Genomic DNA, 27994 nt, shown 5'->3' on the forward strand with positions numbered 1-27994 from the left:
CAGTGGGGAATCAAACTCCCAACCTTTGGCTCAGCATCCAGATGTCTAAAGCACTGAGCTATCAGCAGTGCAGTATTCATTACAGTTTTTTAAACCTCCTAGCATTTTAAAATTTCCCGACCTCTGGGAAAAGAGCTGCTCCCTCCATTATGAGACATGGGAACAGCAACTATTTTCGGAATCATGGCCAAACAAACAAACAAAACCATTAGGGGGGGAGCAGGCTGCTCAGCAGAGTGGGCACACATGTACACACAATCCCCAGGGCTTGGTTCTGTAATACCATATGCATCATACATGAAAGAGGCCTGTTGATGCTTTTGGTTAAAATTTTCAGTACTGATCAAATTATGGGAGAAAGGGGTGTGTGGCCTGAGAGGGGAGCACTGAGTGAAATCCACAAGCCTTCTTGCCTGGCCTTCCTTAATTTTGGCAAAATCATTCCCCTTGCTTCCCTGTAGCCTTCTAGAGAAAGTAATTAAGAGGACCATGAGAGACCATAAGGAGGCCGGCCTAACATGTCTCCATCTGGACATCCATTAACAGTAGCAAAGAGAAGGTGAGTTGTTGACTGCATGGAAGTATAATTGGTTGGGGTGCACTTTAGTGAATGAAAAATGACAATATAAAAGATGTATCCATGGAAAAATAACAGTTCACATTAGGATTAGTTTTGGGAATTTTGGCATTTCAGGTAGAAAGACTAAACTCAGGCAAAATTATCTGCATCACTTAGAGATTCTGTCCTCATGACTGTGTGTTAGTTTTTTTAGCTGCCTGCCTGTCATTTCCACTTCTTCCCTCCAGCTCCCTTACTACATCCAGAATGTAGGGACCTCTAGTCCCAACACTGGTTACAAATAAGATTGAGGTCCTTCTACCTACTGACCACTGAAGGATTAACCAGGACATAGCTGTCTATCCAACAGCTGCCGCTAAAAGTCACACACAGAAGGTGCTCCAGCAATCTCCATGCAATGTTTTCGTGAAGGCTTTTTCGGCCGGGATCTAATGGTTGTTGTGGTTTTTTCGGGCTTTTTGGCCATGTTCTGAAGGTTGTTCTTAGGAAGAACAACCTTCAGAACACAGCCAAAGAGCCCGAAAAACCCACAACAACCAATCTCCATGCATTTTCATGGAGGCTGTATGTGGTACAGCACACCATGCAATCACTGAAGCCAATCTTGACCATTAATAGACAAATTCTAAGAAGGAAAAAAGTTAAATACCTAGGAATTCAAATTACAAAAAAACAAGTTCTTTGATAAAAGACAACTACATCAAACTGATTGGTATGACTGAAAAAGATCTGGAAAAATGGTCAAAATTTAATTATCATTCATGGAGAGAATTGCAGCTGTAAAGATGAATGTACTACCTAAAATATTTCTTTTTCAGACAATACCAGTCCTTACAAGACAATTAATACTTCAAGAACTTACAAAAAAATAATCAAGTTTGTCTAGCAAGGGAAAAAACCCAGAATAAACATCAAAGCACTTCAAGACGTGCAAAAAAGAGCAGGCTTTGGACTTCCAGAATGATTTTTTATTATAAAGCCTGTGCTCTAGTCTGGTTAAAGGAATGGATAGTTTTAGAAAATGACAGAATACTGAATCTAGAAGGACATGATTTAGACCTAGGATGGCATGCCTTCCTATGGTATCAAAAAGCAAAGGACAATAAACAATTTAAGAATAATCTGATAAGGAAAAGCTTTGAACTGGGAAGATCCAGGAGAAAATTACCAAAAAGTTTCTGAATGGGTCTCACCAATGGAAGCATTCACACAAGCAACATTAATGGAAAAGAAGAAACTCTTGAGATACAGATATTTGTTAAAGGAGGACTTAAGTACGAAATCAAGGAAAGAATTAGAAGAACAAGGTATAATACTTGATTGGTGGACAAAAGCACAAATAAATTCAAGGTATACAAGAGATAAAACAATAGGCTTTTGTAAGGAACAGACACCATTAGATAAGGTACTTCTGAATGTAAAGAAAAAACTGATCAAAATGTTGTATAATTATCTACCAGAATTACAAATGCAAGAAGTTAAAGAATGTATGATAAAATGAGCCCAAAATATGGGCCGCAATATTAATTTGAAGTAATGTACACAAATATGGGAAGATAATATTAAATTAACAAAAGCAGTTAATTATAAAGAAAATATATGTAAGATGTTCTATAGATGGTATATGGCACCTGTAAAATTATCGAAAATACATCAAAGTTCTAACAAATGTTGGAAATACAAATTAAAAGAAGGTAATTTTTATCGTATGTGGTGGACTTGTAGGGAAGTTAAGAGCTTTTGGAAACTAGTCCATGAGATCTCACAAAAATGTCATCCTCTATAATTCCATATGAACCTGAACTGTTTTGTTTAATATAATACCAAATTCAATAGAAAAAAGAAAAAAAAAAGATATTTGACCATGCATGTATCTACAGCAGCAAGAATTTTATACGCCAAATACTGGAAAAAAGAAGAGACTTCAGGAGTTAATAGAAAATTGTTTCGAAGCAGCAGAGATTGATATTTTTACTGAAGTATTAAAATACAAAGAAATTGTTGAGGGTAGAAAAAAATATGGGCACCTTTGTACAATTGGATGAGAGATGAGAACATGAATGGGTTAAAATGATAAGAAAGAAGATGTAAGATATACTTGTAGATCTTAAAGACTTAGAAAAAATTGGCAAGATTAGTGTGAAGTAAGCTTAGTATGAAAACATATCGGTAAAAGTAAAAAGATATATATTGTTCTCTACCACACTGTGTATTTTTTTATTTACCCTGTACCTTGTTTCAAATCTCTTTCCCTATGAAAATGTTTTAAAGGGCAGTGTTTTAAAGAAAATTCTCAAAATATACACACATACTCCTCCTACCTTGGCAGTTTTAAAACCCATGCTTGTCCACTGGGTGGTAGCAAAGTGCACAGTTTCAGAGACGTTGTAGCCACAGCACACTTTAGACACAAAAGATCCCGGGAAGCAGACAATGAACTGCCCGCTCTGTTGTACAGTACGGTGCACCTTGATCCCCTCTTTGCACAACACCTCTGGGGAGATCTAGGAAGAGGAAAAAAAAAAAAAAACCAGAGTGGGCACTTTTTCATAACCCATATTATGTGTCCTCTCTTTCACCACTTGCTGGACTACAGAGAAAATGCATGAGAAGATCCGTTTTTTAAAAATTGTTCAACATGAATTAAATGAAACCCCAGAGCAGAGAGTTTAATGTGAAATTTTACATCTGATTTAAAAAACAATTATGAACCTTGAGAGCAGGGAAGCCTGTGGTGTGTGGCATGTTCATATGCATCATACAAGCCACCCTGTTAGAAATGCAAACTATCCAGAAAGACTGAAACCATGCAGGGGAAGGACTCGTCTCCCACCTCCAGAATAAAAAGTGGATTCATAGAAAAAAAATATATGCAACATTTACTTTGTAGTCAAACCTATTCTTATTTTACTATATAAAACTGTAATACTTGGCATATTTGTGAAATTTACAGAGTAAATCTATGTATTTCCTTTAAAAATGTAAGCCACTGGAAATTTTTTAACCTCTCAAGAATAGTTTACATAAAAGAATCCCGTCCACGTTTACTCAAAAGTAAGACCCACTTTGTCTAGTGGAGCTGTCTCCCAAGGAAGCCTGCATGGGATCACGACCTCAAAAGTGCAAATGTCTCATTCATTCATTCATTCATTCATTCATTCATTCATTCATTCATTCATTCATTCATTCATTCATTCACTGCTTTTCTCCCAAAACTGGTAACATAGCTTACAATATGTATTTTAAACCAAAACACTTGGGAACTTTTAAAATGAAATACTCATAACTGTTTATTGAAAAATGAAAACCAGCACATCTGCTAAAACCTCTGTGCTTAGAAGGCTGTTTATTTACTGAATGCCTGCCTAAAGATAAAAGTCCTTTGCCTGCCAGCTGAAAGGCAGCATGGAGGGAGCAATCCTAGCCACAGAGCCTATATGAGCTGCCACAGAGAAGGTCCCCTCTCAAGTCTGTGCTAAATGGGCCTTATGAAGCTGGTGCGACCACACAGAGGGCCTCTCCAAGACATCTCAAAGCCCTGGCAGGCCAGCACAGAAGAATACAGTCTTCCAAATAGCCTGGATGTAAATGTATGAGGCTTTATAGGTCATCATAAGCACTCTGAATTAAGTTCAGAAACAGGCTGGTAGCCAGTGAAGTTACTGTAAGAATGGACTTGTATGTTCCCTGTAACTGGCTGCACTGTTTTGTACCAGATGAAATTCTGGAACACTCTTCAAGGGTAGCCCATGGAAAGCATGTTATGGTACTCCAATTGGGACATAACTAAGGCACATGTCACGGCAGCCAAATCAGACACCTCCAGAAATGAGTGCTGTTGGAGCAACAGTTTTAACTGAGGAAACACGCTCCTGACCACGGCCAAGTCCCGAACATCCAGAGAGAGATGCTTCCAAGGAGTACATACACCTAAGCTGCAAACTTGAGTTTTCAAGCGGCATTTAATTCTGTCCAGCACAGGTTGTATCCATATTCCCTGATGTGTCTTTTGACTAATCAGGAACACCTCCGTCTTCAGCTTTGATTTGTTTACCCTCAGTTCAGTCCACTATTGACTCCAGCCACTGTTTTAGGACCAAAACACTTTCTTCAGATTCAGATGGAGAGACAGAGCTCTGCCTTAGCAAATATGCAAATATTCTCAGTACCAGATAGACAGATCTGCAAGCTGGGTGCCTCTGCTACTTATGAAATAGGTTTCAAATAAAAGTTGAAAGCAGAAACTACATATTTTACAGGAAACAAGAGAAAGTGTATTTAAATGCTGCCAGTCTTAGCTTCAATAATATATTATCATTTCCCAACGCTACAGATCAACATGTGTGAATCCTCCGGGTGTTTGCACAAGGCACCTGTAACTTCTGAGGGTAACTGAAAAGGTGCCAACGTGCATCTTAGTTCCACAATCATGCACATGACCAGGCAAACAGCTAAAATACACCACGGCATGTTGTCAGTTAGCTGCGATTAGCAGTAGCAAGTTGTACAAATCTTATGCAGACACCAATAGTATTCTGGCCAATCTCTGGTGCTCTCCAAAGGTTCTGTAGCACAGCTTCCTTCAGCTCCAGCCAACATAGTCAACAATCAGGAATAATGAGATGTCATGATCCATAATATATGTGACAGGGCTGAGTCCAAGACCAGACATCCATTTCCACAAGAGCAGAATCCAATATAAGGGGGCAGGGTTTTCCTTGTTTCTTTGCTGCAATCTCCAGAACATCCCTCTCACTCAGCTCTCCAGTGAGGTATTTCTTTCTTTCTTTTTTTCTTTTCTTTCTCCAAAAACCACAAAAAGTCCTTTGGAAAAACTCAAACAAACATGTTTTCCTCCCAAATTAGCTGGTCTCCATCAGCCATGCCAGACCTTCAACTTTTGTAGACGAAGCATTTTTAAAAACAACCATCACCAAGGCTGTCATGTGCCAGGATGGCTCCCCCCATCAGGGATGGACTGCATCAGGGTGTGTGTGCTTTATCTCTGCAGCGACTGTATCCCTGTAGGACAGGGGTGAGCAATTAATTTCTATAGGGGGGGCACAAAAAATCCGAACTGTGTTCGGGGGCCAAACCAACTTTACTTAAAAATAAAATGAAACAGTGATGTTATGCTTGTTTTTATTTTAAACTTGTTAATCTTCACAAATACTAAAGAGATTTTTTTTTTGCGGTATGTTAAAGATAAGCAATTGATCAACTTTAGACAAAAAGCTATAAATGGTTTTGATGTTCAACTTGTTCAGTGAGAGAAATCTGGCCTGTCTTGGGCTTGAACAAGTGCTTGAACACCGGACTGGAGCAACGACCAGTGGGCCGAACAGGAGCAGCCCTTGGACCGTACTTTGCTCAGGTCTGCTGTAGGGGCTCTGCTCCACCTCTTAGGGAGGGGAGAGGCAGTGGAAGAATGATGAATTACACAGCCAGTGCTTCTAAAACTTGGACTCAACCATTTCCTAGATGCACCTGCTGAACACGTGGACAGCCTTCTTTCTTCTGTTGTCTTTTCCTCCTGCAGGGAGTGAAGCTATCTGATACTTCCCATCATCAGCCGAGCCTCAGCCTTGCCATTTAGCTGACTCCTGGAAGCTGAATATGAGGAGTCAACTTTGCATGCCAACCTGTTATCCAGTTTGGGATGGCAGTGGATGAAAACCTCTGCTCTGTTGTGACCCATTTTCTTATTACTGATACCTTGCTAGGATTCCTCTCCACACTAGCATCCAGGGGCAGGGGGTTTGGGGGCAGGTGTTAAGGAAGTGAAGGACAGGAACAAGAAACTAAATATTCAGCAAGGACGAGGAAACAAAATTATTCAGCCAGGCAGAAGAAACAATAGGCTTAGTCAGGGTCTCGGTGGCCTGGATGGAGAAATCTATGGGAGCTTCACCTCTAGACTCCATTCTGGCAATAGCTCTCTAGGGTTTCAGGTGTTGCTTTTTCCCAGCACTATCTGACGATGTCAAGGACTGAACCTGGGACCTCCTGCACACAAAGCTCATTGTGCTCTACCGCAGAACTGTTTGCAACAGAGTTTATGGCTGTGGCTGTGTCTTGTCAATTCCCAAATGCAGAACAGGTTAATAGCAAATCAAGAAGAGGTTGTGTAGAAATGAGAGAAATGTTTAAGGCCTTCAAATCCTTTCTTCTTTTCTTCTGCACTGGCTGCATGGGATGGGGAGTATAAGGAAATGCTTCCCCTCCTTTGCTTTTATTTTAAATCTTCATTTTGCAACATCCGTCTAAGCTATTAGTATACCGCATAGTTGCTACACGACAAGGCTCCCATTTATTTAAACAACCCAAGGTCTTGATATGCATGCCTACTGTGTGCTAATATTAGTGCTTCCATTTTAATAGCTAGCACTGTATTTGCTTACACAACGTAATGTATGGCTGGTCGTGCAATCACAAAAAGAAATGGCCTCAGATTCCCTTAGAAACAAACCATAAAGCAACTCACCATGACATTACTTTCAAGCATTTCCAGCCCTGGAGTGCCATTGGCTTGCAGCAAGGTATGTACCACTTTATCAAGTTTTTTCTCCTCTGCAGCAGGAATGGAATACCTATTTATTTTTGCCCCAGAAAAAGGAAAGAAAAAGAATATTTATTTTTGACTGAACAGCACAACAAAGAGAGCCACAGCAGCTGCCCAAATCTCTACCTCCAAACCTGACAAGAAACACAAAATGTTAAAAACTAACCCCACCCCTTCCCCTGCTGTCTTGTTCAGGAAAGACCCCTTGGCTTAAATTAAGATGTACAGTGTTTGCAAATTTTAAAACAACCAAGTTTTGAAATAATTCAATAATGAAATAAGTAACAATTCACTGCGCTTACTAGGCCTTCTAATATTTTACTAAACACAGGAGCATTACATTTTTTGCCATCTTTACAACACACCTCCCTTCTGTGTTTCTGTATAACACAGAAAGAAGTTGATGATGGTGCTTAAATTAAGGATGTTCGTTTAAAAAATGGGGAACACTTCTCTCTTCTCTTCCTTTCTTCTACTGCATCCAGTTATCATTGTACGACTGTGCAAGACTCGGGGAATGCTTCTCATTTGCAGAGTGACAACATAACGCAATCAATTCCCACACCATCTTTAATGCCACTCACCCACCTTCAACCATCTCCAGACCTCTAGATGTCAGTTGTAAGAGCACATGTGCATGTGTGAACCCCATCCATCCACATTAGAAAGTTACCATGGCAGGATGTTGGGATCTAAGTCATTAGGTACAGCAGGGGTGGGGAGAGATGTAGGCCTCCAAGCAGGAGAAGTTCTATCATCCCATCAAATGGGCCAATGGGAATTACAGTTCAACCCTTTCCGGAACAACACATGCTCCTGCATTCTCTGCTATACCAGAAACTCTGCATAAACAGAACAGTCACAGGTTTGTAAGGGATCTTGAGCCTACAGAGTATGTTGAATTTCTATTACAGAAAGATTGTAATTAACCTACTTGCCATGTTAGGTGTAGTGTGACAAGTACTACTTTGTATTTTTCTTGGGCACTTAAAATCATATTGTTGGAGTCAAGTTGTAGCCAAACTCAAAATTTAACCTGCGTATATTACCAAATGCCTACCAGCCTGCCTGTGTGCCAAATTCTTGAGCACCAAGGCTGTTCCTCATATAGGTGGTAACCAGGGGAAATGCTCTCTCTCTCTCTCTCTTTTGCCAACAGTGTCAGTATTATGGAATGGATTCTCTACAGAAGCTTGCTTGGCACCCACATCATAATCTTTTTTAGCACAACATGAAAGCACTATTTAGCATCACTGAGGCATTTTAAGTATTAAGGGTTTAATTTATTTTATTATTACTATGTTTAAGATATAATAAGTCATTGTACACTACAATGGAGAGCAGTGTTGAAAGTCTTTCCATAATCAATCAATCACAAACTTTTTGGGAAAGATCATATTCAAGTGGCGCAAAGGAGGCATCCGGAAAAGTGGGTTATATCCTGCTAACTAGCCAACAAAGGCAAGACAATCACAGAATCACAGAATAAAGGAGAGCTGGAAGGGGCCTGTAAGGCCATTGAATCCAACCCTCTGCTCAATGCAGAAATCCAAATCAAAGCAGATCTGGCAGATGGTTGTCCAATTTTTTTAACGCCTCCAGCTACGGAGCACTCACCACCTCCTGAGGTAACTGGTTCCATTGTCATATTGCTTGAACAGTTAAAGACGTTTTCCCTCATATTCAGCCTTAATCTAGCTTCCTGTAACTTGAGCGCAGTATTAAGTGTCCTGGTTTCTGGGATGAGCGAGACCCCTTTGCTGTATATCTTTCAAGTACTGTATTTGAAAAGTGGTGTCATATCTCTCCCCAGTCTTTTCTCAATGCTAATCGTGCTCAGTTCTTTCAATCTTTCCTCATAGGGCTAGATTGTTTCCAATTCCCTGATCATCCTTGTTGCCCTCTGAATAATTAATCAATGTTTCTGAAAAGATGCCCTCAAGCTCCACTCCTGATTTTGTCCATAGTACAAGAGAGACTATGATGTTAGGTTTCAAAGCAAGTAAAAGGAGAAGTAGGTTGTTGTATGAAGCACTAGGTGCAACCCTTTGGGATCCCATTAGCCACCATTAGGGTGCGGCAGATGCCTCCTTCACCATTACTAGAAAAAGCCAGATCTTCACAGGAAGTTCCAGTATTGCATTCTCTGAGTAGTGCCCAAAGAAGAGTGGCAGCCGCCCAAACTAGTCCTTCATGAAAGGCACTCTGTGACTCATGCTATTAGTCATGAACGAGTATCAACTGGAGTTGCCTGTCAAAGGCTGCACTAGCTCAGCTGAAAGAGCCAAGCCTATAGCACTGGTGAATGTGCTCGTCTTAGCTTAATTGCAGCTCTGCATACTTCTGTGAAAGAATTACAGTGGTGCCTCACTTTACGACTGCCCCGCATTACGACGAATGCGCTTTGCGACGATCTTTTTGCAATCGCAATTGTGATCGCAAAACGATGGTCTAAATGGGGGAATTTCACTTTGCGATGATCGGTTCCCTGCTTCAGGAACCGATTCTTCGCAAAACGATGTTTTTGAAACAGCTGATTGGCGGTTTCAAAATGGCCAGTGGGTAATTAAAATGGCTCCCCGCTGTGTTTAGGGACGGATTCCTCACTATACAGGCAGCGAAAATGGCCGCCGTATGGAGGATCTTCGCTAGACGGTGAGTTTTTACCCCATTGGAACGCACTGAATGGGTTTCAATGCGTTTCAATGGGGTTTTTATTTTCGCTTTATGATGTTTTCGCTTAACGGCGATTTTCCTGGAACGGATTATCATCGTTAAGCAAGGCACCACTGTATTTGTAAAACAAATACACAACTTGGTTGCCAATCTGATGCAGCAAATTATTATATGCCTTGACATCAAAATGCCTGCCAAATTGTAGCCAAGGAGATGCCTGCAACCCAGCAAACTAAGATGTATTTGGAAGACCTTTCTGGTTACAGATGTGGGTGAAAGGAAAACAAAGAGTGGGTCAAAGTGGGTCAGCACCCTTGTTCTTTTCATATAAGTCTTAGGCGCACTAAGGGATGGATTAGGGTAGAAAGAGCACCACCACATAAGACCTACAGAATGCCATTCTGATACTTTGGATGAAAAACTACTTCTAGGAGAAATGTGACTGCATCCCTGTCAAAATAGCATAGGTGATCCTTTATGGACAAGGAATCCTGCATCAATACCCTCCTGGACAACAAGGATATGTCAAATGAGATGAGTCTAAAAAGCACTGGAATGCAGTGCTTTTGTAAGTATTATGGGGCTGACTGGATAGTTCAGTGGGTTTTTCAGAGGATGAGAGTTCAATTCCCCACTGTGCCTCGTGGGAGAAGAGCCAGCCTGTGTGGTCTTGGGCTAGCTGCACAGTCCCGAGTTATCTCCAGAAGAAGGGAACAGTAAACCACTTTTGAGTACTCTCTATCTAGGAAATCCTGAAAACGGTTGCCATAAGTCAGAATTGACTTGATGGCACATGATGATGATGATGATGATGATGATGATGATGATGATGATGATGATGATTGAGTACTATGGGAACAATATGAAGTTTCCCAGAAGGGAATCTAGAGATCTCTTAGAGAAAAGGGCAAAGTTACTACCTGGAGGAATAACTTAATGTGAGGGTGAAGTGCTAACAATTGGTCAGGTTTTGAAATTACTGTTGGTTAAGGATCAAGGTTGTCCCCTTAAAGTGCCAGGCTCAAGGCCTGTATCCATATCTGCTTGGAGGAAGGAGGAAAGGTCCTTAACATTCACTTTTGTCATGACTATGGGCTTATGTCTGCAACATCTGGGGAACACTTTCCACCTGGGACACTAAATGTGCTTCCTGGAAGGCTGGTATGAAAGAGGGCTGCTTCCATGAGATCACTCCAGAACAGGAGTGTGTTCTGCTTAGATTCTACACTGCTAATGTAATTCAACCCAGCTTAGGGTACATACATGGGCCTAGGAAAATGCCTGTTGGCCCCTTCTCTCCAGTCCTTCATGTTGATTCTTATACGCTCTCCAAGGCATCATCTACAGCGGTGGTCCTCAACCTTGGGCTTCCAGATGTTCTTGGACTACAACTCCCAGAAGCCTTCAACACCACCTCTGCTGACCAGGACTTCTGGGAGCTGAAGTCCAAGAACATCTGGAGGTCCAAGGTTGGGGACCAATGATCTACAGAGTCCAGGTGAGCAATGAAAACCTGGAAGCCACCTTTAGGATCAGTCACCAAGCTGCTACCACTCAGTTGCTACAGTGTCAGACTTGGTCTGTCACAGATTTCCAATTGCCAATGGCAAGGGCAGTGGGGTTCTGAGGCATCTCGGACATGCTCAGGGAGGATGCAGTGCTGCTGGGTCCTTCCAAAGCCATCTGCAGTCTGACAAATAACTTGCAAACTCTTCTGTTTGTTTTCTGCAAAAAGCTTAGACTTGCAAAGCAGCATAGAACCGGGGGGGGGGGGGGGAGCCAATGGTGGGAAAGGAAGGCTTTTTTTAAAAAAAAAAATTTAATACTGACAAATGGAAAGTAAATAGCAAGTAGGATCTAGGGGGAGAGGGCATGAGTTTGCAAATCTCGTTGAGAGGATCAAATACACAGCAGAAGCAAGAAGAGGCAAACTGCTAGAGAAGGAAAAACAGTGATTCCTAGAGCAGCCAATCTGGAGCTCCCAGAAAGATTAAGTCATCTGGAGACAGAGATGAACTGGGATGGATGTACCTGCCCACCCCGGCGTGAGCATTCTCCCACCCCTTCGCGCATGCGCAGGAGTGCCTGCACAGCCACACAGGCACATGTGTGAACGGGTGGGGGAGCGCTCACTCCGGTGCCGGCATGCGTGTGTGTGCGCAAAGCAGCTGTGTGGAGGGCAGTGCATGCAGAGAGGTCGGGAGGACTGTCTCCGCCACCCGGTCCAGCTCAGGCCACAGATCGGCACCAGGCTGCGTACCGGGGGTTGACGACCTCTGGTCTAAAACACCTGGAAGGTGTTTCTTTTCACCTCTGGGTGAAAGCAGCATTTGGGCAGCTCTGGAATACCATTAGCTACAACAGTGGAGTATAAAAATAACATGCGTAAGCGACGGCATCAGTCTTGGAAAGAACATTTGCTTTCACCTCTCTCTCAAGCAACAGAGGAAGAATTCTGAGAGCAACAGACCAGAGGAGCAAAGAGGTGAACTTGCGGCTTCCTTACTTACCAAATGCAATCAGCACCAGTGTGTAAGTAGTCAATATATGGAAGGTGATTTTGGTCTCGAGACCAGCATGAGGTAGAAAAGACCATGCCAATATTTAGCCATGGAATTGTCACTCCTAAAGCAGTAAATTTAAATTAGAAACAAAGTAGTTAAAGACATACACCTTCAGTTAAAAAAAAAATCACACACACACTTGACAGGTATCAGATCAATGTGTGTCCTTGATCTGATTGGTCAGACAGTCAGACAGACACATTTCTCATCTCTCAGCCATACTCTTCCATATGCTGGCAGGCCAGCAAACAGACAACTATAAATTCAGCTTTCTTTAAATCCAGCAGCTGAGTGTGTGTGTTAATCTGTTCATACAATGAACACAAGTTGTTTTCCACGATCTTCTGTCTGGGGTAAGACTATATTTTCCTCCCATATTGTTGAAAATGGTAAGACAGGTACTCATATCCATCCTATTATTAGTTCTGCCCCCAGGTATTTATAACACTTAAAAAACCTGCAAAGCCAACATGATGAGAGAGGGCGGTCAGACAACAATAGCTTTCCCATAAGCGGCCTTCAACTTTCTGAAATACAACTGTTGGTCCCCAGCAGCCATTGTCAACTAGAAGTCACTGAAAAGCTTTCATAAAGAACCCAATAAAATAAAATCAAAATCTGTATTTACTGGCACTGCAGTGCTCCCATGAGACTAAAAATAATGAACTTACATGTGCTGATCATTCAGCATACTGACACAAAACATTAGCACAAATGTACTGAATAACAATGAACAAACACGCTACAACTAGGAGAAGTAAATTCCCTGAAGTACACAGTCTGGATTACATGACTGTCAGCCACCTTCCTTTCACCTTTCTTCTGCAAGAGGCTGAGCTGAGTTGCTGTGTGTGCATTGTAACACACACACACGTATACGCACACACCTTCCCCAGCCTCACTAGGAAAGAAGTGCATCCATCTGTGCTGAACAGATTGAGGGGGTCATTGGCCAGGAGAGTCACAAACAAGATAATAAATAATGCCATGATATGAAGCTTACTGAATATTAATTCATTTTTAAATAGGTGGCTTAGATGCCAGGCTTCAAGGAAGTGGCAACTTCTCCCATGATTTACTCAACACTCTTTCTGAATTCTACGAAAAAGGAAAGTCTATTAAATGTGGAAGAAATATGTTGCCTTACCAGGCACAGCACCAAGATGTCGCAGGATGGATCCCGTGTTATTAGGAAGGACTGTTAGGTTCCATCCATGCCTGTACAAATTAAGTGGTATAGACAGTAACAAATAAGCATTAAATGACAAATCCACCTGTTTATCTACCTGTTTGCTAAGGATTCTGCATTGCTGAGAAGGATTCTGTACTGCTGTAGCAAAGAAAGGGGAAGGTTAACAGGCCCTGAAGAATATTCCAGGCCCTCTTCCTGATTTACCAGCTTCTGGCAGAGGCTGCTGTTCTTACTGTTGCTAGTAAATCTCTAGTCCTTTTTCTTATACAGAAAAATGTGCAGCCAGTATTCTATCTAGTTGCTCAATAAATCCACTCCAACCTTTCAGTGTTCTAGCTAATCCTACAAAAGGCACTAGGCAAAACTGACAAGAGCTTACATTTCTTGTTTAATTTCATTAATTCTTTGTAAATGAAACGATTAATCAAATTAAATGGTGAAAACATTGAGCAGCTTCTGCTCAGTTCTGTGGCTGCTTCCCAGTGACATGTGATGCCCGGCTCTCAACTGACTGGGTTTTAAAATAAATGGAATTACTTCAAAGGCTAGTAGAGCCACAACCTCACAATTGAAGGGAAGCCCAGCTACTCCACAACCCTGCAGAAAAGAACCATTTGGCGATGATCAACTTTTGTCTCTTCACAGCCACTACATTCAACCTGCAATTGTGAACAAGGGAATTCCATATATTTGGGCATAGAACAAGAAGGCCCATGTAGGTCAGTGGCTCAGAAACACGGGTCCCTGGATGTTGCTGAAATTTCCACTCCACTCCTAGAAGTGCCTTGCAGCCTGGTCTGGGATTTGGAGAGCTGGAGTCAAAAAGCAAGTAAAGACCCAAGAGGTTGCACCACTCAGGCATTCTATACAGATGTCCATACTGTCTCAGCTGGGGTGGCTGAAGACACTGTTCATAAGTAATGAACATGAATGGGATTGAAGGAAGGAAGGAAGGAAGGAAGGAGGGAAGGAAGGAAGAGTAGACTCCTGCAGCAACTGCCCATGCCACCTTAAGAAGGTTCCTTGTCACACCTCAGAACGTAAAGATTAAAAAGCCACAATGTATAATTTAAAAAGGTACAATTGCACTGCATTTCTATAAAGTCTGCACCATTACAAGTGCCACTTCTCACTTGGGGTCCCGGCAAGCACAAACAGTGAAATGAAGTGCAAATAATGTAAAGCAACATTATAGCTGCATAAGAATGGAGGTAAAAATCGGAAGAACTTCAGATGACACTACCCATGTTTTACCTTGAGAACGGTTCTGATTTTCCCACAGGAAAGCCACTCCCATGGGTGTTGGTGTCCACTTTCCCACAGTGCACTGCTACATGGCAATCCTTCTGTTCCACTAACCTCCAATATTCTTGCTGTTAAAAAAAACACATTGGATTTTAACAGATGTTTAAGTAAGTGTTGAGTATAACCTCTCAAGTAACCCGTTCCCCCTCATTTTTTCCTCAGCAATGATCTCAGCAAGTTCTTTTTCTTTAGAAATTGGGCACCCAATATTTCAAAATGCACTAGTGAATTAACTGAGCAAAAAATGGAGATGGGGAGGGGAATTAGTTTCTTATTTACCTTTCTGTTGCCTAGCTCTTCTGAATAATAACAGTAATTTCTTTGCTGGCAATCACCGTATGATTATCAGGCCTTGGAAAATTGTGCGCTCTTGCATTATTAAAGCTACAATTACCAAAATGTGACTTGTTCAGAAAGAATTAGTATGCTTCTGCAAAGGGAAATCTTTCATAAATGGTTGTGCAGAACTTCCTGAGAATTTCTTCTCCTCAGTATGGATACTAATTTGGTCTCTTCTGAACAAAGGGTTGGTTCACATGTAACTCTTTTAGCCCTCTATCCAGGGCCTAGCTTTTTCTAGGAAGTCATATATCTTACTAAGCAGTCCACCCCAGCTACAGCTACCAGAGCTGAGGCAACTTCTCAGATTAGTAGGGGTTTTGTTTACTGATACAAAAATAAATTATGAACAATGCCCCCCCAAGGAACAGCAAAAACCAGCCAGTACTCAGTGAGCTAGCTACCTCAGGAAGCAGAGGACAAGGTGTAAAAATCAATGGCAAGGTGCTACACTGACAAGGTGTGTATAAAACAGAGACAATCTCTGCCTGTATGCTGTAAATCAGTTGGCTACCCTCAGGACTTTGAAGCATGCTATCCAAACATCTGTGTTCAAGCAAGAGTCAACCAATCAATCCAGATGGCATCTATATAAAGAATTAAAGTGAAGGGTGCCATTTTATTCTTTGCGGACCAGCCTGGAGAGGAAAACTTTTTCTCCAAAAAAGGATTAAGTTACTATACTTCTTTCCAACAAATGGCCCCACAATACTTTTTAAAAGTCCTTCTCCTTCTTTGCTAACTACGACTGCCCTTCTTTTTCTCCTGAATTCCACAAGTCCTCCCTTCTTCTGTTTCTACAGCTGCTCAAATATGGACATTCCCGAAGGATGGGCCTATATTCACACCACCAATTCCCACTACTTATGGATGACAGAGTTCTCAGGAATGGGAGGGCCACGTCTTATTCCAGATGTTCCCTTATCATAAAGGATTCCTCACCTCTATTTCAGCTGCGGTTGGCTCCTTGCTGAAGCACATGTTCATGATATTTCTTGCTGTTCGGTAAAAGGTTGTTAAAGAAACAGACCTTCCCTATAAAATAAACCAAAAATTAGTGAATTTCTGTCTACTTGATAATACGAAACTGATAAGAAAAAGGACCACTGGAAATTCGCGCGGCCCCCACGCTGGGCACCTTTAAAACCCAGTTAAAAACATGGCTGTTTATTCATGCCTTCCCTCCAGCCAACTCTTGATTTTTTTCTTACTTTTCCCTTTTATCTTTACTGCTGTTCTTGTTTGATTATTATGTATTTGTCTATGTTTTATTATTTGATTTTATATTTGGAAGCCACCTAGAGTGGTCCGGTGGGCCAGATAGGCAGGGTATAAATTAAATAAATAAATAAATAAATAAATAAATAAATAAATAAATAAATAAATAAATAAATAAATAAATAAATAAATACTGAAATGAGTGGCTGAGGGGGAAAAAAGGCATACAGTACAGTGTTTTTATGCCAACAGTTTTCCAGCTAGTAATTCTTCTAACCTGCTGGCTGCCACAAAGGCAGCTCTTGGTTTTTCTACACCCTGTGCAGGTAGCTTTCATGGACTCAATCACAGGCTCAGACTCAGACCTGTCCCACCAGTGAAACCATACTCGAACTGGCTGGCTCAGAGAGATTTTGTTTTATTTTCACAATTGTATATAGAGGTGGTGCTTGTTTAGCAAGCAAAGCTCTCCACACAGTTCAAGACCTTCCCTAGGTGACTTGCCAGACCTCTGGAGGAGACTTCGAGGACATATGGGACAGCTGCAGGAGGGAGAGAGGGATGGCTACCACTGAACATCTGCTGAAGAAAGCATATGTTTGTGGAAAAACATCACACTGGAATCCAGCACAAGCATTCTTTTTCAGGATGGTTTAGAACTGGTTTATAGTTAGCTAAGATGCCAGTTTAGACTTTCTGATTTTTTTGTTTAAAGCAGTAATCGTACTCTACCAGGCTGGGTTGTGTCTGTGAGAAATACCAGGCACATGAAGAAGTTAATTTTCTTTCACCAAGCTAATGCTCAAATAATGTAGGATGGCCAAATGTGAGGAGGATGAGTGGAGAAAACATTGTATTGCTAATGTCAGAAACCCAAAAGTACATAAAAAAATCTAAATAATAGATCTGGAATGTAACCACATACAGTAAGTACATGATAATACTACAACATAAATGTTTTGATCAGAAATGATGGAAGATGCCTCTTTACTCGTTGTTAGCTTTAAAGTCTTTTAATTATGTTTACCACCACTGCATACTCCCTGTTTTCAACTTTATTGACTTTCACTGTTGTAAGCTGCCTTGGGTCCTTTTCAAGGAGAAAGGTGAGGTAAAAAATGTAAATAAATAAATAATGACTCAAGTAGTAAGGTATTATGACAAAACTTTTCCATCTCATAAATTAGGAATACAGTGGTGCCTCGCACAACGATTGCTTCATACAACGATGAATTCACACAGCGATGGGTTTTTTTTGAGGAATTTCCCCCATCGTTTAACGATGTTCTCTATGGGGGAATTTCACTTAACGATGTCCCTTTTTGCTCATTTAAAAGTGTCTTAAAATGTTTGAAACCTGTTTTAAATGCTTGGATTCCATAGTGCACCTTGTGAAACATGTGCAAACTTAATTTGGTTTTGTTCTGAGTCTTCATTAATTTTTGGTGATTTTTTTATTTTTCCCATTTAAATCAACTGAATGGACAGTTCAATGCATTCAAATAGGGAAAACAAAAAATCACCAAAAATTAACGAAGACTCAGAACAACACCAAATTAAGTTTGCATAGAGTTCAGGAGGTGGGCTAACGGTTGCAAGCATTTAAAACATGTTCCAAACATTGTAAGACACTTAAAAATGAGCGAAAAGGGACATCGGAAAGGACTTCAAAAGCACTGAAGCCGGCTTAAGTGCTTTTGAAGATCTTCCGTTTTCGCTCATTTTTAAGGGTCTTACAATGTTTGGAACAGGTTTTAAATGCTTGCAATCGTTAGCCCACTTCCTGAACCCTATGCAAACTTAATTTGGTGTTGTTCTGAGTCGTCTTTAATTTTTGGTGATTTTTTGAATTTTCTCTCATTGGAATGCATTGGACGGAAAGTTCAATGCATTCCAATGAGAGAAAATTCAAAAAATCACCAAAAATTAAGGACTCAGAACAACACCAAATTAAGTTTGCATAGGGTTCAGGAGGTGGGCTAACGATTGCAAGCATTTAAAACCTGTTCCAAACATTGTAAGGCACTTTTAAATAAGCAAAAACGGATTTTGCAAAGCCATTGAAATGTACTGAGTTGGCTTCAATACATTCCAATGGAGGAAACATTGTTTCACTCAACGATGTTTCCTATGGGTTTTTTCACTTAAAGACGGCAATCCGTTCCAATTGGAATGGATTAACCAGTTTTCAATGCATTCCTATGGGAAATGGTGTTTCACAGAACGATGTTTCACACGTTGATTTTTTTTTGGAACTAATTAACATCGTTGTGTGAGGCACCACTGTATGTCAAGATGGCTCATCCGTGCCTTTCTCTCTTTCTTTCAGTGGTTGTTGCAAAACTTGCCACTGAAAGAAACTCCACCTCTTTTTTCATTTGCATACTATCATCACGTGTGGCTTTTGGTGTGGCATGGGGCTGAATTATAGCATCATGATACCAAAGAGATCCACAGTCCCACAAATATTGCTTTACAGTGGGGTCTCGACTTACGAACGGCTCGACATACGAATGTTTCGACTTACGAACCGCTCTCATAGGAATATATGGACTCGACTTACAAACTTAGATTCGAGTTACGAACTTTTTTCCCCCTTTTTTTAAAGCTGAGTCATATTAGGTTAGAAGGAAAAAAGAAAAAATATCCCCCTCTAGTGGCAGAAGGCGGAATAGCAGCTTCCCATTAGTTTCTATGGACGAAAAGAGCAGATACGGATTAAATGGTTTTCAATGCATTCCTATGGGAAATGCAGATTCGACTTAAGAACTTTTCGACCTGAGAACTGCCTTCCAATACGGATTAAGTTCGTAAGTCGAGACCCCACTGTACATGGAAAGTCTAGGAAAAAACAGGAATGGGAACACTTTATCTATTAGTTTTTATTAGTTACATTTATATCCCAAGTTTCCTCCAATGAGCACCAAGTATCTTTTGTGGCTCTTCTTCTCTCCACTTTACCCTATAATGTAGGCCAGGTTGAGAGAGAATGATTAGAGCCAATAATTTTCATGGCTCAGTGGAGACATGAACTCTGCCTCTCTCAACGCCTAATTCAACACACAAACCACTACCTAATTCAATACTGTGGTAGCATCTAATCATTAGGGCAAGAAGACTGCTGTTTCCTCCTCTGTGCAGGCATCCAAAGGTTTTAAAAGAAATGAGGGGCAGCAAAGGGAAGAGGGAATTTCTCCTCCCCAAGTTCTGCTGATTTATATATTTCCTCCTACTGGGGTCTAGTCATAATCTTTAACTTCATCTTCAAGGCTTCCAGCTTCCCCCAGCTACTTGATGATCTATATTTTTCCTTTGTTTTATTGAGAAAGTTTCAAGAGTGCAGTGAGAGTGTGCAGATCAGAATAAGTTGCTTTCCACTGTAACAAAATAATGCAATAACATCCTTCCTTGACTCAAATGGACTGTCACTGGTTGAGATATATGGAAAAAAGATGTATGTGAGTAAATTAAAGTCTGTGGACTTTATTTTATATTTTGACGTTTAAATGTCACTACTTTTTGGAGCAAAGACTAAATACAACAGAATATTTGCCGCCAGACAAAGATCTAGCGCGGCTCACGAATTCTAACACTGAAGCATGGAGCTGATTCTTGAAAAAGAAAGGGGTGGGGGAGAGAGTGTGAGGCAATTAAGCTTTTACAAAACATTAAACTGCCCATCAAGGGAGGAAGGCTACAACACTCTTAAATGTCAGAGTTGCATGCTCATAAATAAAATGAGCAATTTCCCTTCCTCCTTTACTGCCATGTGAATCATTTATTAGGGCAGTCTAACAACAACAACAACAACAAAGCCTTGTCCTTTGAAAGTACTCTTTGGACTGCCATCACACTTGCATCTGTAATTGGGGATTACAAGGACTGTTAACTAACATGATGAATAAACTGCCTGGCTTTTAAGTACCTGCCCCCTTCCTTTTCGTGGGCAGGAGGGGCGGGAAAATGCAGGCAGACACTGGCCGCAAAAACAGATTACTTTCAGAAAAAATACAGCAACCCAACCTGAGGGCACAAGCCTTCCCAGTCTAAAAACAGCTATCATTGGTCTAATTTACATTAGTATTTACTTTATTATTAGATTTTTTTAAAAAAAAATTAAATACTTAATAACTTTTTCCTCAGTCAGAAATTTTACCTTACCACTAAAAGCAAGCAATTGAGTGGAAATAGTCACTTTAACTCTAAATGAAAGTGAGGGGGGAAAACGGAAGGGAGAGAGACTGGCAGTAGATTTCACCTCAGTGGGAGAAGCTTAATTTTTGTTCTTAGGTTCTACCTCAAAATTTTGTTCCAACAGTTATTTCAAGGAGCTCTCAAGAACCAAAACAAACAAACAAACAAATTGCCCAGACAACTTCCCCTACCAGATCTGTTCTGGAGAAATCTCAGCTCCAACGCTATAAACTCAGAAGCAAAAGTTAGCAGTGGGGGAGGGGCAGCAGGTCGAGCTAGCGAACCACCTCACAGAACCGGGTTGGAGGTCCAGGCCCAGAGCCTTTTTCCACTTTTTTCTCATGTAGTCCCTCAGGAAAGCCAGTCATTGATCAGGGCTCTGCACTGAGACGCAAATAAGTGCTGCTCACATCCGACATCATGCAGTAGATTCATCCGCCTGACACCATGCAGCAAACTCCAGACCTTCTCTAGTGCATAATTTTATCTTTTATAATTATATAGAAGATAATAATTATACAATAATTTATATATTCATTGTACATGATGACTGTATCTGAAACTCGACCGATTGCAATGCTAAGCCACTTATGACATTAAGCTATTGCTTGATGCTACGTGAATGGACTATTAAGTGATTGCACTCCAACTCTTCCCTCCATGGTTTACATCTAAAAAAGTGGCCATTTTATGCAAACAGCAAACTATGATTCATGCTTCCCTTTGGGTTTATCTCTGTTTCCAATCCTGCTCTGTAAGGCAAGTGCAAACCACAGTTTGCCAGACAAAATAATCGGTGGATTATGTTCTGCTTGCAGCCCAGGAATGGGGAGAGACAGGGGAAGAGGGGATGTGCAACCCTTTCGCGGCATCTCTTTCCCTAGCATGCTTTGGTTCTGTCTGAAGTAACAAAACCCTCGGGGTGAGAAAAAAATGTCTATAATGGTTGTACTTCCAAAGCATCTAATGTTTTCTTCTCTTCAGTTTTCATAAACAGACCTGAACCGGACCAAAGCAGTGACTAAGATAATGGGCAAAACTGAGACTTATCCCTGCTCCTAAACACAACAGTAAATATTAACATGAATCCCCATTGTTTTGTATCGTTCTGTGATAGTGATTGTTTACTTGCACTGTATCAAAAAAAAGAAGGAAAGAACACACAACATGCACAAGCTTCTGTAAGGTTGGTTACTCTGCTATTTTTCTTTACAGCTAAATAATGGGGGGGAGGGGGAGGAGTGGTTTGGATTCACTTGAGCTCCGGATTCGTGTGCATTTTAAAAGCAAAACTAAGCTGCCACAACTCCCTACTTCAAGGGCAAGGAACACATTTTGTCCAAGCTGATAAGATCTTTGGGGAGCTGATGCGCAAAGGTGGCCCTGGACGTGGGAAAGCTAAGTTTGCTCTCAGGCACGTGTGGCCTTGAAGAAGCCACAATGTTGCACATTCACCTCTTCCACAGAGATGCAGCCATGATTAAGTTATATTCTAGAGCAGTGGCAGTGAATCTTTTTGGGCCTGAGTACCCAAACTGGAGAAAAAACAAAACAGCAGGCGGCGTGCCATGGTAGCAGTGGAACCGGAAATGGCGGCGGAAAAAGGAATCCCAGACACAGAGGTGCCTCGAGACCTCACTCCAGATCCGCTGCCGCTGCCAGCGCCAGCTGCTCCAGATCCTGGTCTGTCACCTGTCGAAATGCCAGCACCGTGCCTGCAGCTGCCTCCCAAGGTTTGGCTGCGGGGGGGGGGAGCAATCCGGTGATTTATGGTTCACGCGCCTGCAGAAATGGCTCGTTCGTCATTGCTGCTCTAGGGGAAGAGGTTGGGATATAAATATAATTAATGTATAAATAAACAAAACTTGGCATGAGAGTGCTCTTACACACCTCCGTTTGTAAAGATGGGGAGCCTCTGCACAGACACTGGTTGCCTATTTTGGACAGCATCATCCGCCCAACAGCACCTGATTTTTATTTCACAGCCACAGAAGGAAAAAAGCCACTGGACACAGGCACTGGTATAATAATAAACACTGTACTTCTTTCTCTCTCAGCATTTTCGTCTCACTCACTAAATCCAACCTTGCTAACAATTATACAGCAAGCCGTGGTGCCAGGTCCTGCTTAATAGTGGGGAAGATGCCAAAGCAAACTGAGTGGAGGAGTCAACATTCCTTTGCAAATGGATGTACTCAGTGTCAGGAGAAATAAGCTTTCCAAATCACCATTTGCACTAAATCAGAGCTGGCACTGGGAGCGAAAATACTGTTTGCATTTCAAGTTACACTTTCTAAACAAGGCTTGAGGGCAAGGCTTCTGTTTACCTTATATATACATTTGTGGAGGTCACCAAGAACACCTTTATCTTCCTCCTCTTCCTTCACGATCTCTTTTTCCTGAGAGAAGAGTCGCCGCCTGCCCGTTTTCTGTGGGACTTCGACTTCTTTCGCCTTGTTCCGGAAGCCATTTTTATGAACCACACCGTTAATGAGTCCATTTTTGGGCTCATACCGGGGCAGAGACTGAAATTCATAGTTGTTATCTGAATGGACCTCCAGAGGGCCTTTCCGCTTTTCTAGGAGCTCCTTTTCAAAGAGGACTTCCTTTTCCAGTCTCTTGTGCTCCTCAGTCGAGAGGGAGTCATAGGAGAGCAAGTACTGGCAGTATGCCTCCTGCAGCTTTGCTAACCTGTCCTGTGCAGTTTTGGGGATACGCAACATGTCTGCCAGCTTGTTCCATTTCTTGAGATCAGTCACTTGCTGCATGCCCCCCATTTCGTTGATCAACTGGAAAAAGCAGGCCAAATCTAGTTCGCAGCCTCCTGGATGTCAAAGAAGGGGATGGAACAGCAAATGGGGGTGGGGAAGAAACACAGAAAATCATTAGGAAAATGGATTGCAAACCACATTCATACAAGCGTATTCATGGAGGTAGAAATTTTGAGACTTAAAGCAGGAACAAATATTCACCAGAAGGAAGGGAGATGTCCTTGTGATAAACTAAATGTCAGGGAACAGATACCTCCCTTGCCTAGCCTGTGTTTATTGTGCAATTGGAAGTAGTGGAGCCTGTCTTCACTAATTAAGAGGACTGAATGCTAATCGGTTGGCTCTTTTTATATCATCTCTCTAAACAAGGCAAGATGAAGAAAATAAAGTCAACATTTTTCTTATTTCTTATTGGCCACTACTCCTGTTTGGTGATTTGCAATCCTTTACCTTCCTGGTTCAATTTGCAACTGTTTAAGCACCTATCCAGAAGGAAAAATGAAGCTGCCCCACTAAATTAATGCTCTCCATAACACCCTCACCTGCTTTCTCGGGGAAATTCCCCAGGCAAGGCGGTTTATGTGAACCCTTCCTGTTCTAGCCTGAAAGCTGAAAGTCGTCGTTCTTTCAGCACATGCCATTGTGAATGTGTGAAGCCTAACAGTGCTCTTGCAACACAATGCAGATCTGTTTTAACCTAATTTTGTTACCATGATTAAACATTATTTCACATGAGACCAAGAGGGCACATGATGCCACCCAATCCTTATATAAATGCAGAATAGCTCCTTGGTTAGATATAGGCTATTTCTCTTTCTAGAGAATTACTCAGGAACATTCAGTAGCTGCTGCATTTATTAATCATCTGTGTAACATAAATATAAACCTGGCGTCTGTCCACAGAAGTTCATGTTTACATAGAAGGAAATTTGCACTTGGGCTCATTATTAAATGTCAGGCTATATCTACAGAGGTGACCAAATTGCTTAGTTATAAATAATGAGTAAGTACTACCTTGACTTTGGCCAGTTACTCAAGGGTGGAAAAACAGTATGATTACCCAGGATCAAATTAGCTGGTCCATGTTGTATCAAAGGAGTGAGTGTTTCCAGAACAACACCTGGACAAAACCATAGGACCTCTATGCTTAATGAGATCTGGTAGTTTTCTTGAGCAATCTTATGATGTCTGACTCTTAAGGAAAAAGAAGCCACCGCTACCTATTCTATATTACTGTAAAACATTAAAAAATCAGCAAAATGGTATGCTTACTTCCCAGGTGAAAGAGCCAAGGAGCAGAACAAATGTTCACTGTATAAATTATAATATCTTCTAGCAAGAGGTAGTAAAATTGAGAAATGTCTACCAGCCACAAATAATTATTTTTTAAAAATCTTGTTTAAAACATCCTAAGACAGAATTTGTGATAATAAACTACTTAACCAATTCGTATTTAAATTAAGACATGTCAAACAGAAGCAGAAGTTTAAAAATCCTGTAAACATTTCTGAATTTGATTGTGAGTTCAAAAATAGAATCAGTAAAATAACATTTTTACTAAGACTAAGCAACACTAAGAGTGGAATATGCAAGCTTCTAAGTTACTCAGAACCCTTCTTGAGGCAGAATGTTCAAGAAAAATAATGAGAGAAGAAATGGCATTTTGACTCAGAATAGTGTTACGCCCTTGTCTGAAGGATATTCATCCCTTAAATTTATGATGGAGGATGTTCACGCATCCTTTGCCATTTGCCAAGGTTTTAAGTTAAGGTAAAAAATGCTAAGGAAGCATTTTAAGACATTGTACTGGATCTGTGAAACTTCTTAATTTAGTCTTTTAGGATCTGAGGATGGTTATAAGAGAAGAAGAGGGACCTTAAAAAACCATCAACATATCATTATAATGGGAAAGTGCAAATGTTTAATCTAGAAAAACTAGTAAAAGATACAAACTTTAAAATTATTGCCAAAAAAAGGGAGAGTGCAATGACCAGATTATCATAAAAGACAACACACTAAATAGCTTAATGCAAAATTGTTTTTATTCTTTCCTCCCTGCTTGTCAAGTTAGCCTATTTACGGGGCTCAAAATGGGCAGTGCAGCCCACCCAGCTTCTCAAATGTCAAGCAGTTTCTAAGGCTCATCGCAAGCTCTCAGAAGGGAAGGGGCCATATTTCAATCCAACAGGAAATGACTTGCCAAGAGGGCCAGACACAGCAATGTACAGCACCCATATGTCAGTAACCAGCAATGGATATAGAAACTATTAATAACTAAGAGTAAATAGTCTACCCCAAATCGCATATCCTCATCTCCAGAAGTGTGTCCTCCAAACGACAGCAAGACAGTTGTCCAACATTTGGGGTAGTACAAAGTGTATTATCAGGTATCCCCACTCCCATTTTTATATTTGGCCATGATGCCTGGTTGTGCCAGGGCATATGGGGGAACTACATAACTCTTTTTCAGAAGATGTTTACAATTGTGCCTGCTAATATCAAATGAGAATTAATGTTGATATCACAAACAAAAATTGCAAAGTGGGCTTCTCAAACACTGGAGTACAGTATTGTTCTTCCGGGATTACCACGCTGGACACTACTCACCCAATTAAATATCTGAGTCAAGTAACCATTATTTTTTTAACCATCTCCAACAGCTGGCAATAAGAAAATATATTTTTCAACAGCCTAGACCCTGCAAATTCTACTAAGTTGCTCCTTACGATAGTCTTATTGTTCTGTTCAACAAATAAATAAATAAATAAACAAATATAAATAAATAAATATTTTCCAATTAGTATAACATCCAACCTTCTTTTTATTGGACCATCTTAACACTTGAGCTTACTAATTCTAATGAAAAACAGATTGCACTTTTACAAGAATCTGACAAATGCAACAGGTCAAAGGTAGTCTACATTACTGCCTGATCATTATTGCTTATTAGTGAGGAACACCTTTTTGCCCCAAGGCCAGGAACAGCAACCAAAAATTGCACTAGAAGAAAATCAAATATTTGTTCTATCTAACCTTTGGGCATTCACAAAAAAGTAGCAAGAGTACATGCTTCATAAATATTAAAGCTTTGTTACTGCCTAATTAGTTCAAGTTCTTAATTCTAGAAGCTTTACATGGTTAAAAACTATTTGCTAGGAAGAAACCACTGTCTTTTGCCATATGTGCAAAAACTGGTGCTGAAGGGAGTACACACCAAATCATATGGAAAATTACACTATGGCCTCTAAGCCCCAGTTTATGTGTAGGCAGGCATCCTTCAGTCTCGAGAGGTTATGGTAATGTGCTCTGTATGGAGGACTTGGAAGAGCGTCTAGTGCGTTGAGAAGGCCAATTTGAGAGTGACAATCCCTTCCACACTGAAGACAAATAGAGTCTGTCCCCTGTCCAGCTCCCTGATTTTGCTGCTTTTAGGACTCCCTCTTTGCCTCGGCTTGCTGAACAAGTGTCTCTTCAAATTGGGAGAGGCCATGATGCACCGCCTGCCTCCAGGCTAAACATTGAGATGTCAAGGTTTCCCATCTGTTCAGGTCCATTCCTAAGGCCTTCAGAACCTGCTTGTAGATATCCTTGTATTGCAGCTGGGGTCTCCCTCTGGGGTGATTTCCCTGCACTAATTCTCCATACAGGAGATCTTTTGTAATCCGACCATCAGCCATTCTCACAACATGCCCAAGCCAACGTAGATGTCACTGTTTCAGTAATGTATACATACTGAAAATTCCAGCTCACTCTAGGACTACTCTATTTGGAACTTTGTCCTGCCAGGCGATACCAAAAATCCATTGGAGACAACGCATATGGAAGGTGTTCAACCTCCTCTCCTGCCATGCACAAAGGGTCCAGGACTCACTGCAGTACAGGAGTGTGCTCAGGACACAGGCTCTATAGACCTGGATCTTGGTATATGCCGTCAGCTTCTTATTAAGTTATACTCTCTTTGTGAGTCTAGAGAATATGGTAGCTGCTTTGTCAATACGTTTATCCAACTTGACATCTAGTGAGAGAGTGTCAAAGATTGTTGAGCTAAGGTACACAAAGTCATGAACAACCTCCAATTCTTGCGTGGAGATGGTAATAGAGGGAGGAGAGTCCACGCCCTGGCCCATGACTTGTGTTTTCTTCAGGCTGATTGTTAGTCCAAAGTCTTGGCAGGCCTTGCTAAAATGATTTGTGTGTTGTTGGAGGTCTTTAGCATAGTGGGCAACAATGACTGCATCATCGACGAACAGGAAGTCCCGCATGCATTTCAGTTGGACTTTGGTCTTCGCTCTGAATATAGAGAAAGTAAAGAGCTTTCCATCTGATCTAGTCCAGAGATAGACACCTTCTGTTGCAGTTCCAAAGGCCTGCTTCAGCGTGACAGCAAAAAAGATCCCAAACAGGGTCGGTGCGAGGACATAGCCCTGTTTCACTCTGCTTTGGGTGTCAAAGGGATCTGTTGAGCCATCAAAAATGACAGTGCCCTTCATTTCCTCATAAAAGTACCTGATGATGTTAAGGAGCTGAGGTGGACATCCAATTTTGGGACGTATTTTAAAAAGTCACCCCTGCTAACCAGATCAAAGGCCTTTG

At 41.1% G+C, this 27994-nt stretch overlaps 1 protein-coding gene across 2 annotated transcripts in view; it reads right to left on the reverse strand.

The window, feature by feature from the left end:
• The window catches only part of JARID2 (jumonji and AT-rich interaction domain containing 2), a 239667-nt gene that overhangs the window by 8027 nt on the left and 203646 nt on the right, over nucleotides 1-27994 (reverse strand). For both annotated transcript variants that reach the window (XM_020798586.3, XM_078393492.1), the window contains exons 8-14: nucleotides 22958-23454; nucleotides 16161-16253; nucleotides 14829-14947; nucleotides 13530-13600; nucleotides 12329-12443; nucleotides 7065-7170; nucleotides 2902-3084 (exon numbers count right to left, since the gene is read on the reverse strand). In XM_020798586.3, coding sequence (XP_020654245.3) covers nucleotides 2902-3084; nucleotides 7065-7170; nucleotides 12329-12443; nucleotides 13530-13600; nucleotides 14829-14947; nucleotides 16161-16253; nucleotides 22958-23454 — 1184 coding nt within the window. The remainder of the gene's footprint in view (nucleotides 1-2901; nucleotides 3085-7064; nucleotides 7171-12328; nucleotides 12444-13529; nucleotides 13601-14828; nucleotides 14948-16160; nucleotides 16254-22957; nucleotides 23455-27994) is intronic.

Source organism: Pogona vitticeps, chromosome 4, assembly GCF_051106095.1.
Source record: "Pogona vitticeps strain Pit_001003342236 chromosome 4, PviZW2.1, whole genome shotgun sequence".
NCBI classification, from domain to species: domain Eukaryota; kingdom Metazoa; phylum Chordata; class Lepidosauria; order Squamata; family Agamidae; genus Pogona; species Pogona vitticeps.